At 41.6% G+C, this 15,000-nt stretch overlaps 1 protein-coding gene across 5 annotated transcripts in view; it reads left to right on the top strand.

Annotated features, from left to right (window-relative positions):
* Window positions 1–15,000, top strand: part of lrrfip1b (leucine rich repeat (in FLII) interacting protein 1b) — a 31,327-nt gene that overhangs the window by 5,579 nt on the left and 10,748 nt on the right. For 3 of the 5 annotated variants that reach the window (XM_028571897.1, XM_028571898.1, XM_028571896.1), the window contains 9 exons: window positions 4,293–4,343; window positions 5,310–5,387; window positions 6,795–6,830; window positions 6,926–7,051; window positions 8,266–8,436; window positions 10,479–10,571; window positions 12,367–12,459; window positions 14,304–14,396; window positions 14,510–14,657. In XM_028571897.1, the coding sequence (XP_028427698.1) occupies window positions 4,293–4,343; window positions 5,310–5,387; window positions 6,795–6,830; window positions 6,926–7,051; window positions 8,266–8,436; window positions 10,479–10,571; window positions 12,367–12,459; window positions 14,304–14,396; window positions 14,510–14,657 (889 nt within the window). The remainder of the gene's footprint in view (window positions 1–4,292; window positions 4,344–5,309; window positions 5,388–6,794; window positions 6,831–6,925; window positions 7,052–8,265; window positions 8,437–10,478; window positions 10,572–12,366; window positions 12,460–14,303; window positions 14,397–14,509; window positions 14,658–15,000) is intronic. The other 2 variants (XM_028571900.1, XM_028571901.1) reach the window with 2 other exon arrangements.

Here is a 15,000-nt window from a genome sequence, read left to right as displayed (position 1 = left end):
AACACTTTGCACCAATCACATCACATGATTGGCTCTGTAAGGCTTAATAAATCAACTTTATTGATACATGTCATGCTGGACGCTGATGGTCAGGGGTGGTGGGGGGATGGGGGATGAGTTCAGGGGGGGTCAAAGGTTGCAGTGATGTCATCAGTCAGTCAGTCAGTCAGTCAGTGAGCAGCTTCAACATGTTTGGGTCAAGTTATTGCTCTCTGGTGAGTCATTTTTTTGTTAAAAAAAACTTCTGATTCCAGCTCCTTGCATCTAAATGTTTCCTGGTTTTATAACTACTTTATTTTCTTTTGTCCTCTTTGATTGTAAACTGAATGTTTTTAGGGGTTTATTGTCACTATTTTCCTGACAATTTTCAAGCACAAAACTCTTTCTAATGAGCGTATTAATCGATCTGTAGAATATTAGTATAACTTCTGAATTTAAAGATAAAATGTGAAGAAAACATCAACGATCAGCCGATAAATCTAAAAAAGCGTCTAAAATGTAGCGCAGTAGAAGTAGAAAGTTGTTTGAAACGAAAAAGACTCAAGTAAAGTACAAGTACCTCAACATTGGTACCTAAGAACAGGAGTAAGTGTTGTGTGTAAATATTAGCAGATAATGAACAGCTGATGTAATCAGTGTCTCTGTTAACCTGAAGGGACAGTAGGGTTGAATACACTATTTTATTTTATTTATTTTGTATTTATTTGTATTTATTTTTTGACTTTTTATATTTATTTTTATATATATTTATTTTTCCAATTTTAATTATTTGTGCATTTCATTTTCTCATTTTATATAAATATTTAAATTTTCCATTTTTTATATCATTTTTTCTTTTTCTTTTTTATAGTGTACATTTATTTATTTAATGTTCTCTTATTTTATTCATTTATTTATGCATTTATTTCTTATTGTATTTATTTAATTTAATATAATTCTTCTTATTTAACATATTTTTTTATATTTATCCATTTATGCATGTCTTATTTAATTTTAATTTTTTACTCATTCATGCATTCGTTTAATTTTCTTTTTATTTATTTAATCATTTATTTTTAATTTTATTTATTAATTAATTTTATTATCATTCAACTCCTTTTTTTTTTTTTTTTTTTTTAGATATTTTTTTATATTTTAATTTACATTTCTTTGTCGCTTGATTTATTTATTTTTTGCATTTCTTTATTTGTCTCTTCCGTGTCGATACTCTCACCGACCGCCCTCTACTGCCCCCCCCCTCCTCTCCTCCCCTGTGACCTTTGACCTGTGACCTTTGACCTTTTGTCTCTCTCCTCTTGTCTCCTCCCGCCTGCCGTAGCTGTCTCACAGCCACAAGGTACGACCAACTCCTCCGTTCCCCCTTCAATATCCACATGGTGCGTTTGTTTTAATGGCTCTTGGACCCTGTTTAGCTCCTGCCGGGTGGGGTTAGGTTTGAGAGGAATCTAACAGGACATTAATAGATCATTGGCGTATCGTTACACCCCTACTGGCCCCACCCGGCTGCCACGCCAACAACATTAAAACAAACGCCCCTCAAGTTGTCATGTTTTTCTTTTTAGGCCTGAACAGTTTCATGTCTTCTAAACGTCTGTCTTCCTCCTCTTTCTCTTTTCTTCCTCTTCTTCCTCCTCTTCCTCTTTCTCTTCTTCTTCTTCTTCCTCTTCGTCCTCTTCCTCTTCTTCTTTCTGCAGAGGTATTATGGTCTGGATAATAAGTGGGGTCACATTGAACAGTGGATGGTAGGACTCTTCCTCCTCCTCTTTGCTGTTTTAGTGTGTGTGTGTGTGTGTGTGTGTGTGTCTCTGTGTGTGTGTGTGTGTGTGTGTGTCTGTCTGTCTGTGTGTGTGTCTGTGTGTGTGTGTGTGTCTGTGTGTGTGTCTCTGTCTGAGTCTGTGTGTGTGTGAGTCTGTGTGTCTGTGTGTGTGTCTCTGTGTCTGTGTGTGTGCGTGTGTGCGTGTTTCCATGTCTGTGTGTATGTGTCTCTGCCTGTGTGTGTGTGTGTGTGTGTGTGTGTGTGTGTGTGTGTGTGTGTGTGTGTGTGTGTGTGTGTGTGTCTCTGTGTGTGTGTGTGTGTGTGTGTGTGTGTGTGTGTCTGCCTGTTTGTGTGTGTGTGTATGTGTGTGTCTGCCTGTGTGTGTGTGTGTGTGTGTGTGTGTGTGTGTGTGTGTGTGTCTGCCTGTGTGTGTGTGTGTGTGTGTCTCTGTGTGTGTGTGTGTGTGTGTGTCTCTGTCTGTGTGTGTGTGTGTCTCTGTGTGTGTGTGTGTCTGTCTGTCTGTGTGTGTGCGTGTTTCCATGTCTGTGTGTATGTGTGTGTCTGCCTGTGTGTGTGTGTGTGTGTGTGTGTGTGTGTGTGTGTGTGTGTGTGTGTGTGTGTGTGTGTGTGTGGATTAACAGCCTGTTTAATCCTCGTCTGACACATTATCTCCCAGTTCAGACCACTTTAAACTCTTTACTGGTTCCTGCACGCTATGTGGAATAAATATTATTTATTTTATTCAAATTTAAAGTTGTTTGTATTTGTATAAATAATGTTATTGTTTATGTTTTGGTAAAATTGTCTTTTTTTTATACATACATGCATATACAGTAATTTTATTCCACCAATGTATTTGTTTTACATGTTTTTGATTCAATATATTGTTTCATGCTAATTTTATTTTTAATTTTAAAAATGTTTTAAATTTAATTTAACTTTAATTTTATTTATTTAGATTATTTTTGTTTTATTATACTTATTGTATTTTATTTAAATAATTTTTTTATTTTCAGACTTGACTTTGTATTCTTTTTTATTAAATGTTTTTTTTTATTTATTGTATTGACTTTTTAATATTTATATTTTATTTGTATTTGATTTATTATATAATTAGATTTTTATATATATTGAATTTTATTTAAATTAAATGTTTTTAATTTATTTTATTTTGTGTACATTTAATTTTTTTTTTTTTTTTTTTAAATATATTTTTTATTAAATGTTTTTAATTATTTATTGTAACTGTCTTATTTTAATTGATGTCCTTAATTATTACATTTACAATTTAATTTGTAATTACATTTTTAATTGATCTATTTATTTAATCTTATTTTGAAGGCCGAGCAGCTGTAACTTGTGTGTTGTCTTTCTTCTTCCTGGCCTTCCAGGAGGACAGTGAGCGGTATTCTCGCCCCTCACGGAGACACGCTTCGGTCTGTATCTCTCTCCTCCGTTCTATAATATGTATAACATTTATCATTTATGTCCCAAATCTTCCCAACAATGTTTAAACCAGAGAAATCGCCTGTCAATGGCATCAAATCCCCTTTGTGCATGTTTTCTGCAAAGAAACTGTCAGAAATGTACTTTTTATCCCGTTTAAAGGGTTAACTTTGGTATTTTTTCAACCTGGAAGTGTCTGACAACATTATGGAAAGAATCCCTACAGAGTTAAAGAGTAAGATCCTTTTAGTTTAACATGAAACAGGCCCGAAATCACCATCACCAAACTCCACCAGACTCCATGTAAATATTCAGAACTTTTAGTGTGTATAGAGCCAGCATATCTCCACCAGACTCCATGTAAATAATCAGGACTTTTAGCGTGTATAGAGCCAGAATATCTCCACCAGACTCCATGTAAATAATCAGGACTTTTAGCGTGTATAGAGCCAGCATATCTCCACCAGACTCCATGCTGGCAATATACACGCTAAAAGTCCTGATTATTTACATGGAGTCTGGTGGAGATATGCTGGCTCTATACACGCTAAAAGTCCAGATTATTTACATGGAGTCTGGTGGAGATATGCTGGCTCTATACACGCTAAAAGTCCTGATTATTTACATGGAGTCTGGTGGAGATATGCTGGCTCTATACAGACTAAAAGTCCTGATTATTTACATGGAGTCTGGTGGAGTTTGGTGATGGTGATTATTCACGTATTTTTACCGGTTCTTTTTGGAGACTTCTGTGGATAAAAAACGATGAACACTGATGGAAAACCAAACCGGGATGAAGCTGACTGCATGAAGACTACAACTCCCATGATCCCACGCTGCTTCACCAAAACTGCTTCTTTTCTTCATTATTTTTGTTGAGAAAAAGAAATGACATATTGAACGTTTTTAAATGAATGTTTATTTAGCAGCTCAGTTGGGGCTGTGAGTGTAACTGAGCAGCCAGAAGGACCAGGTTCGGGTCCAGACTGGCGGATTGTGTGTGTGTGTGTGTGTGTGTGTGTGTGTGTGTGTGTGTGTGTGTGTGTGTGTGTTGTGTGTGTTTTAACGTGTCGTGTGTGTGTGTTTGCAGATGTCAGATGATGAAGAGAGGATGTCTGTGGGGAGTCGAGGCAGCCTCAGGGTGAGTCTTATTTCGGTTTCTGACTCTTTTATACTTTCTTCTTGTACTCCACTACATGTTATACACAGACAGACAGACAGACAGACAGACAGACAGACAGGTCTAACAGTCTCACACACAAACGCACACACACAGACAGACTCAAAGGTCTAACACACACACACAGTCCCACAGGTCATCAGACACACAGACTCAAAGGTCTAACAGTCTCAGACACACACACACACACACACACACACAGAGACAGACACACACACACACACACACACACACACACACACACACACACAGACACACACACAGAGACACACACACAGGTCACATGACTCGGCTGTCTTCACAGCTGGAGTCTAAAGATCAGAAATTATAAACTCACCTGATAAAACCTATTTAGTTCATTCCTTCCCTCCTTCTTTTCTTCCCTTCTTTCCCCATTTCTCCTCCCCTCTCTCTCCCTCCCTCCCTCCCCTCCCCCTCCCTCTCCCTCTCCCTCCCTCTCTCTCTCTCTCTCTCTCTCTCTCTCTCTCTCTCCTCCCCTCTCTTCCTTCCTTAAGTCCTCCATCGTCTTTTCTCTCCTCCTCCCCCTCCTCTGTTGTCTCTCCTCCCTTCTTTTATTGCTCTCTCCTTTCCTTTTGTTCCTTCCTTTCCCCTTTCTTTGGTCCTCCCTCCCTCCTACCTTTTGTTCCTCTTTCCTTCCTTCCTTTCCCCCCTTTCTCCGCCTCTCCTTCCTTCCTCGGGTCCTCCTCTCCTCTTTACTCCCTTCTTTCCTTCCTTCCTCCTTCCTGATCCATTTATCTGATTTACATCCTGATGAACTGAAAATAACTAACAACTGTTTCTCTATTTTACTTCCTTCTTTATTTCTTCTTCCCTCCCCTATTTTCTTTCTCATCCCTCCCTCTTTCCTCCCTCCCTTCTTTGTTTCCTATCTTACTTTCCTCCCTCTTTCCTTCCTCTTTCTTCCAGCCCTCTGACTATAGCGGGTTTTTTGGCTCCGGCTCCAGAACTTCCTCCAGGGCGAGTTCTGCTCGTGCGAGCCCAGTGGTGAGCTCTCATCTCTGGCTGTCAGTCTGACCGTCTCCCCCCTCTCCCTCCTCTGGTTCTCTCTCTCTCTCTCTCTCTCTCTCTCTCTCTCTCTCTCTCTCTCTCTCTCTCTCTCTCCTCTGGTTCTCTCTCTCTCTCTCCTCTGGTTTCTCTCTCTCTCTCTCTCTCCCTCCTCTGGTTCTCTCTCTCTCTCTCTCTCTCTCTCTCTCTCTCTCTCTCCTCTGGTTCTCTCTCCTCTCTCTCTCCTCTGGTTCTCTCTCTCTCTCTCTCTCCTCTGGTTCTCTCTCTCTCTCTCCTCCATCTCTCCCTCTCTCCCATCTCCTTCTCTCTCTCTCCCATCTCCTTCTCTGTCTCTCTTCTCTGTCTCTCTCCATCTCCCCCCTCTCCCTCCTCTGGTTTCTCTCTCTCTCTCTCTCTCCTCTGGTTCTCTCTCTCTCTCTCTCTTCTCTGGTTCTCTCTCTCTCTCTCTCTCCTCCATCTCTCCCTCTCTCTCCCATCTCCTTCTCTCTCTCTCCCATCTCCTTCTCTGTCTCTCTTCTCTGTCTCTCTCCATCTCCCCCCTCTCCCTCCTCTGGTTTTCTCTCTCTCTCTCTCTCTCCTCTGGTTCTCTCTCTCTCTCTCCTCTGGTTCTCTCTCCTCTCTCTCTCTCTCTCTCTCTCTCTCTCTCCTCCATCTCTCCCTCTCTCCCATCTCCTCTCTCTCTCTCCTCTGGTTCTCTCTCTCTCTCTCTCCTCTGGTTCTCTCTCCTCTCTCTCTCTCTCTCTCTCTCTCCTCCATCTCTCCCTCTCTCTCCCATCTCCATCTCTCTCTCTCTCCTCTGGTTCTCTCTCTCTCTCTCCTTCTCTTTCTCTCTTCTCTGTCTCTCTCCATCTCCCTCTCTCTCTCCTCTGGTTCTCTCTCTCTCGATCTCCCTCTCTCTCACTCCTCTGGTTTTCTCTCTCTCTCTCCTTCTCTTTCTCTCTTCTCTGTCTCTCTCCATCTTCTCTCTTTCTCTTCTTTCTCTCTCCATCTCCCTCTCTCTCCGTATCTCTCTCTCGACCATCTCCTTCTCTCTCTCTCCTCTGTCTATATCCCTCTCTCTCTCCTCTTGTTTTCTCTCTCTCTCCTCTGGTTCTCTCTCTGTCTCTCCCCATCTCCCTCTCTCTCTCCTCTGGTTTTCTCTCTCTCTCCTTCTCTTTCTCTCTCCTCTTTCTCTCTCTTTCTCTCTGCTGCTTCTCTTCTCTCTGCCTCTCTCTCTCCATCTCCCTCTCCTCTTTCTCTCTCTTTCTCTCCTCTGCTTCTCTTCTCTCCTCTGTCTCTATCTCTTTATCTCTTTTCTACCAACACACGGTTAATAAATCAATAACTCCAGCACGAGAGCACTAATGTTAATATAATATAATGAATAAAGTGTGTTTATGTGTTCAGGTGGAGGAGAGACCGGACCGAGACTTCGCTGATAAAGTAACTTCTTCCCCTTTTAATTCTGAAAGAGTTTGTTCTCCACTTCTGCCACAGTTTATATAGTAATGATGAAGACGTGTTCTCCTCTTCCTCAGGGCTCGAGGACGGCATCGACGCTCTCCGCGGCAACGCTGGCGTCTCTGGGCGGAGCCTCGTCTCGCAGAGGAAGCTGCGACACATCGTTCTCCGTGGAGACGGAGGCCTCCATCAGAGACATGAAGGTACACACCAGCTTTAACTTAACCCTCTAATAATCCTCCGGTTTCCTTTTTCTAAATGTTTCTATATCAAAAATTTGGGAAAAACTTCAAAAGGCTCAGAAAAAGTTGATACAAATGTCAAAAATGACCAAAATGTAACAAAAGTTACAACAATGTCAAAAGAAAGTGACCAAAATGTCAAAAAAGTGACAAAAATGTTAAAGTGACAAATGTAACAAAAGTGACAAAAATGTAAAAAAAAAAAAAGCTTTATAAATTTGGGAAAAAACACAAACTTTGAAAGGCTGAGAAAAAGTCGACCAACGTTGAATAAAGTGACATAAACATCGGTGGGGGAAGCCATATAAGTGTCGAAAAAGATGAAAACTTAACTTAACCCTCTAATAATTGTACTGTTTCCTTTTCTAAACGTTTCTATATCACAAGTTTTCTTTCAAAGAAATTGTCCAAATAAACTAACTAAGTAACGTGGACGGTTCACTACAACAGTCTTAACAAGTTAAATACATAATCAGTTCACTACTTTCATTATATTTGGGTGTTTTTAGTCAATTTTATAGCTTTTGAAGAAAAAGATATTGATGAAAGAACGTTGGAAAAAATTACAAACATGTCAGAAAAATTACAAATGTAAAGAAAAAGCTTTACAAATTTGGGAAAAACTTCAAAAGGCTCAGAAAAAGTCGACAAACGTTGAAAAAAAAGACAAATGTCAAAAAAAGAACAAATGTAAAAAAAAAAAAAAAAAATGTAAAAAAAAAAGCTTTATAAATTTTGGAAAAAAAGGTGACAAATGTTCAAAAAAGTGACTGAAAAGTCAAAGAAAGTGACAAAATGTTAAAGATAAAGTGACAAATGTAAAAAAATATGTCTGTGTGTGTGTGTCTGTCTCTGTGTGTGTCTGTCTCTGTGTGTGTCTGTCTCTGTGTGTGTGTGTCTGTCTCTGTGTGTCTGTCTCTGTGTGTGTGTGTGTCTGTCTCTGTGTGTGTGTGTCTGTCTCTGTGTGTCTGTCTCTGTGTGTGTGTGTGTGTCTCTGTGTGTGTGTGTGTGTGTGCTCTGTGTGTGTCTGTCTCTCTGTGTGTGTGTCTGTCTCTCTGTGTGTGTGTGTGTGTGTGTGTGTGTGTGTGTGTGTGTGTGTGTGTGTGTGTGTGTGTGTGTGTGTGTGTGTGTGTGTGTGTGTGTGTGTGTGTGTGTGTGTGTGTGTGTGTGTCCAGGACTCTCTGGCGGAGTCGGAGGAGAAGTACCGTAAAGCGATGGTTTCTATCGCTCAGCTGCACAACGAGAAGTCGGCTCTGATGTACCAGGTGGAGACTCTGAAGGAGGAGCTGGGAGACACCGAGGAGCTGCTCTGGGAGGCCCGGAGACACTGTGACGACAGCACTAAGGTAAGGACACAGAGCCACTAAGGTAAGGACACAGAGCCACTCTCTCTCTCTCTCTCTCCCCCTTCTCGTTGGTTATTAAGATGTGTATTATTGTAGAGATCTCGTTGGTTATTAAGATGTGTATTATTGGGGAGATCAGGTTGGTTATTAAGATGTGTATTATTGTAGAGATCTGGTTGGTATTAAGATGTGTATTATTGTAGAGATCTGGTTGTTTATTAAGATGTGTATTATTGTAGAGATCTGGTTGGTTATTAAGATGTGTATTATTGTAGAGATCTGGTTGGTTATTAAGATGTGTATTATTGGGGAGATCAGGTTGGTTATTAAGATGTGTATTATTGGAGAGATCTGGTTGGTTATTAAGATGTGTATTATTGTAGAGATCTGGTTGGTTATTAAGATGTGTATTATTGTAGAGATCTGGTTGGTTATTAAGATGTGTATTATTGTAGAGATCTGGTTGGTTATTAAGATGTGTATTATTGGGGAGATCAGGTTGGTTATTAAGATGTGTATTATTGGAGAGATCTGGTTGGTTATTAAGATGTGTATTATTGTAGAGATCTGGTTGTTTATTAAGATGTGTATTATTGTAGAGATCTGGTTGGTTATTAAGATGTGTATTATTGGGGAGATCAGGTTGGTTATTAAGATGTGTATTATTGGAGAGATCTGGTTGGTTATTAAGATGTGTATTATTGTAGAGATCGGGTTGGTTATTAAGATGTGTATTATTGTAGAGATCTGGTTGGTTATTAAGATGTGTATTATTGGGGAGATCAGGTTGGTTATTAAGATGTGTATTATTGGAGAGATCTGGTTGGTTATTAAGATGTGTATTATTGTAGAGATCTGGTTGGTTATTAAGATGTGTATTATTGTAGAGATCTCGTTGGTTATTAAGATGTGTATTATTGGGGAGATCAGGTTGGTTATTAAGATGTGTATTATTGGAGAGATCTGGTTGGTTATTAAGATGTGTATTATTGTAGAGATCTGGTTGTTTTTTAAGATGTGTATTATTGTAGAGATCTGGTTGGTTATTAAGATGTGTATTATTGGGGAGATCAGGTTGGTTATTAAGATGTGTATTATTGGAGAGATCTGGTTGGTTATTAAGATGTGTATTATTGTAGAGATCTGGTTGGTTATTAAGATGTGTATTATTGTAGAGATCTGGTTGGTTATTAAGATGTGTATTATTGTAGAGATCTGGTTGGTTATTAAGATGTGTATTATTGGGGAGATCAGGTTGGTTATTAAGATGTGTATTATTGGAGAGATCTGGTTGGTTATTAAGATGTGTATTATTGTAGAGATCTGGTTGGTTATTAAGATGTGTATTATTGGGGAGATCAGGTTGGTTATTAAGATGTGTATTATTGGGGAGATCAGGTTGGTTATTAAGATGTGTATTATTGGAGAGATCTGGTTGGTTATTAAGATGTGTATTATTGTAGAGATCTGGTTGGTTATTAAGATGTGTATTATTGGGGAGATCTGGTTGGTTATTAAGATGTGTATTATTGGAGAGATCTGGTTGGTTATTAAGATGTGTATTATTGGAGAGATCTGGTTGGTTATTAAGATGTGTATTATTGGAGAGATCTGGTTGGTTATTAAGATGTGTATTATTGGGGAGATCTGGTTGGTTATTAAGATGTGTATTATTGGGGAGATCTGGTTGGTTATTAAGATGTGTATTATTGGGGAGATCTGGTTGGTTATTAAGATGTGTATTATTGGAGAGATCTGGTTGGTTATTAAGATGTGTATTATTGGAGAGATCTGGTTGGTTATTAAGATGTGTATTATTGGGGAGATCTGGTTGGTTATTAAGATGTGTATTATTGGGGAGATCTGGTTGGTTATTAAGATGTGTATTATTGGGGAGATCTGGTTGGTTATTAAGATGTGTATTATTGGGGAGATCTGGTTGGTTATTAAGATGTGTATTATTGGGGAGATCTGGTTGGTTATTAAGATGTGTATTATTGGGGAGATCTGGTTGGTTATTAAGCCTTGTTTTGCTCTTTCAGGAATGCGAGCGTGAGCGTCAGGCTCACCGTGTCCTTCAGTTCCAGTTTAAAGAGATGGAGGAAACTCTGAGACAGGCTGAAGCTCTGCTCACGGTCAGTCTCACGTCAACAAACGCTCAACCAAACACCATGAAATGTGGTCAATCTAAAGATGTAGTTCTATAAAAGTATGTTGTAGTTTTACTGTAATATTGTCAGTTTATAAGACTTAAAGTTAGTCAGTTCTAACTTAACTTATTCTGGAAAATATACAAAAGTATTTAGTTTTCAAATCTTTCTCAAATGGGGGTATGTGTCCCTCTAGGGGTACTTAGGAGGCCTGAAGGGGGTACGTGCCCCTCTAGGGGTACTTAGGAGGACTGAAGGGGGTACGTGTCCCTCTAGGGGTACTTAGGAGGACTGAAGGGGTACGTGCCCCTCTAGGGGTACTTAGGAGGACTGAAGGGGGTACGTGTCCCTCTAGGGGTACTTAGGAGGACTGAAGGGGGTACGTGTCCCTCTAGGGGTACTTAGGAGGACTGCAAGGGGTACGTGTCCCTCTAGGGGTACCTAGGAGGACTGCAAGGGGTATGTGCCCCTCTAGGGGTACTTAGGAGGACTGCAAGGGGTACGTGCCCCTCATGGGGTACTTAGGAGGACTGCAAGGGGTACGTGCCCCTCTAGGGGTACTTAAGAGGACTGCAAGGGGTCTGGTCCCTCTAGGGGTACTTAGGAGGACTGCAAGGGGTACATGTCCCTCTAGGGGTACTTAGGAGGACTGCAAGGGGTACGTGCCCCTCTAGGGGTACTTAGGAGGACTGCAAGGGGTACGTGTCCCTCTAGGGGTACTTAGGAGGACTGCAAGGGGTATGTGCCCCTCTAGGGGTACTTAGGAGGACTGCAAGGGGTACGTGCCCCTCTAGGGGTACTTAGGAGGACTGCAAGGGGTACGTGTCCCTCTAGGGGTACTTAGGACTGCAAGGGGTACATGTCCCTCTAGGGGTACTTAGGAGGACTGCAAGGGGTACATGTCCCTCTAGGGGTACTTAGGAGGACTGAAGGGGGTATCTTTCCCTCTAGGGCAGGGGTGTCAAACTCCTTTTCCCAGATGGCCACACTGGAAAATGAGAATCCTATTGAGGGCCAGACACGTAGAGATTATTGATATGTGTTTATTTAAGAGAAAAAGTCAAATATTTTGACTGTATTATTCCATGTCTCATATACCGGAGTCTTCTCACTTACATTTTGGGCCTCATAAAGCCCCAAAAAAGTTTGGCAATAAAGTTCCTCAGCCAGCGAAAAATACGTTGAATAAAGCGCCAAAAAAGTTGGAAAAAGGCCAACAAAAAAAAAACAACATAAAATTGTCTGAAAAAGTGACTAAAACATTGTAAAAAGCGTCAAAAACTTCCGAAAAAGTGACAAAAACATTGTAAAAATCGTCAAAAACTTCCGAAAAAGTGACAAAAACATTGTAAAAAGCGTCAAAAACTTCTGAAAAAGTGGCAAAACATTTAGCAAAGTGTCCAAATCGTTAAAACGAAGTGCCTAAAGCATTGAAAAAAAGCGCAAAAACTGCCCAAAAATGTCAAAAAATGAATTAGAAAATAAAAAAAAAGCACCAAAAACTAGGTGGGCCTAAATTTATTGTGAACCTAAATTGAAATGCGGGCCGGATTAAAACCTGCGAGGGGCCGGATTTGGCCCCCGGGCCTTGAGTTTGACACGTGTGCTCTAGGGGTACTTTCATGTTTTCATGTATGTTTCATGTCAGATGTCGGAGACTAATCTAACGTGTAGTTACATCTTCAGTTCAGCCAATCGTCTCTGAGTTCAGTCTGATCTTCTTACTAACTCTGACTGATCTCCATCTCTTTTTACCCTTCCTCCTCCTCCTCTTCGTCAGGAGGTGTCTGAGCTGAGGATGAAGAGCAGCAGTTATTGTCGGGAGGTTTCTGACCTGCAGGAAGTGCTGCAGTGGAAAGAGAAGAAGATGGCGGTACGACCACAGATTTAAATGTAAACGCTTCCAGTGAAGCACTGAACTGAACTGGCCACTTCCTGTTTGGTGCTCCGCTAACTAGAATGGGGATTACATGATTTAGGGGGCTTTTACACCAACGAGGTAGTCTCTGTCGGCATCAAACTAAACACACACACACACACACACACACACACAGAGACACATGCGCGCGCACACAGATGCAGACGCACACACACAGACACACACACACACACACACACACACAGAGACGCATGCGTGCACGCACACACACACACACAACACACACAGACACACACAGACACACACATACACACACACAGACACACACACACACACAGAGACGCATGCGTGCACGCACACACACACACACACACACAGAGACAACCACACACAGACACGTGCGCACACATACACACACAGACACACACAGACAAAGAGACACACACACACACACAGACGCATGCGTGCACACACACACACACACGCACACACACAGACACAGACAGACACACACACAGACAAAGAGACACACACACACACACACAGAGACGCATGCACGCACACACACACACACACACATACACACAGAGACGCATGCACGCAGACACAGATGCACGCAGACACAGATGCACGCACACACAGACACACACAGACACACACAGACACACACAGACACACACACATGGTCCGATTCGTTTCAAGTTTGAAAGCATGTTTTGGATTGGTGGGACTTTGGGACCAAATACAGGAAGCTCTGTCAGGATATCGGAATCAGATTTATTGGCCGAGTATACTCACACACACCAAGAGTTAGATTCTAGGTGTTAACTCTCTATACATGTAGTAGTAAACACTCCGTAGACAGATAGTAATATAGACACATATACTGTACAATAGAGACAACAATATACATATAGGCACATATCAACATGATATACAGATATACAAATAAGACTTAATATCAAGACAAGTACACATTATAAAATTATAAAAGTTTAACTACCTGGAAGCGTTCAGCGCCGACAGAACCTAGCGAAATGTGTATTTAAACAGAAACGTGGTGCGTTTAATCTCCCCGTATTACCACACATTTACAGAAGGTCGCTGCTGATTGGCTAACCCTCTCTGACACACCCACCAAACGAGATATAACCTTTAAAGTTCCTTCCTGTTTAACTTCCTGTCTTAACATGAACTAATACTTCTGTTTCCTCTGTTTCACTTCTTCACCTTTACTGCTTCCACGTTTCCCCTCTTCCTCACCTTCTTTCTCTCCCTCTTTCTCACCCACTTTCTCACCCTCTCCCTCTCCCACTTTCTCACCCACTTTCTCGCCCTCTCTCTCTTTCTCTTCCACTTTCTTGCCCATTTTATCATCCTCCCTCTCACCCACTTTATCGCCCTCTTTCTCGCCCTCTTTCTCGCCCACTTTCTCGCCCTCTCCCACTTTCTCGCCCACTTTCTCGCCCTCTTTCTCAACCTCTTTCTCAACCTCTTTTTCACCCACTTTCTCGCCCACTTTCTCACCCTCTCTCACCCTCTTTCTTGCCCTCTTTCTTGCCCTCTTTCTCACCCTCTTTTTCACCCTCTTTCTCTCCCACTTTCTCGCTCTTTCTCACCCACTTTCTCGCCCACTTTCTTGCCCTCTCCCTCTTTCTTGCCCTCTTTCTCACCCTCTTTCTCGCCCTCTTTCTCACCCTCTTTCTCGCCCACTTTCTCGCCCTCTTTCTCGCCCACTTTCTCGCCCTCTTTCTCACCCACTTTCTCGCCCTCTTTCTCACCCATTTTCTTGCCCACTTCCTCTCCCTCACCCTCTCCCTCTTCCTCGCCTCTCTCAGGCGTTGGAGAGGCAGAGAGAAATCTCCGACGTCGTTCGGATCGAACGTGACCGGCTCAGAGACGAAGTGGTCCGACTGCGAGACTTGCTGAAGGTATACTCGGAGGAGAAGACGCCCGGCTGGGATGTGTGACATCACACAGAGAAAGTCCTCTCATTGGTTGGTGACGGACGGGTTGAATGACGTGATGATTTCCTCCCTAACAGGAACACGGCGTCGTCGTGGTCGTTTCCACGCCTGAGGTCTCCACCAATGGGGAGACGGGGCAGGGCGAAGCGGAGGATGATGTCAGCGCAGAAACAGCCTCCCGATTGGCTCAGGAAATGTCTCCTGCTGGCAGAGAGAGCATGATGGGTAAGAAGAAAAAAAAACAGTGTTTGGAATAACAACAGCGTTATTTTTTCAGTAACCGGGTAATCTAACTAATTATTATAATAATAATATTATAATAATATAATAATATAATAATAATAATAACGTTACTGGATGTTAAATGCGGTGCGTTACTATGCATTGATTGAATAAACTGTGTAATCCGAACGCATCCCTTGCTAACAGCTACTGAGGAGGTGGGTTAATAACGAGGTAAGCGTTTATGATTGGCTAAGGCAGAGTCGTGTTTCATGGTAGCCAATCAGAGCCAGTGTTTTTACACACATGCCAGCACACGCGCCACACACACACAACCGCTAAACAG

The sequence above is a fragment of the Perca flavescens genome, chromosome 24, assembly GCF_004354835.1.
Source record: "Perca flavescens isolate YP-PL-M2 chromosome 24, PFLA_1.0, whole genome shotgun sequence".
NCBI lineage: Eukaryota > Metazoa > Chordata > Actinopteri > Perciformes > Percidae > Perca > Perca flavescens.
Note: the sequence above shows the minus strand (reverse complement) of the source record. Positions and strands in the feature narration are given on the sequence as shown.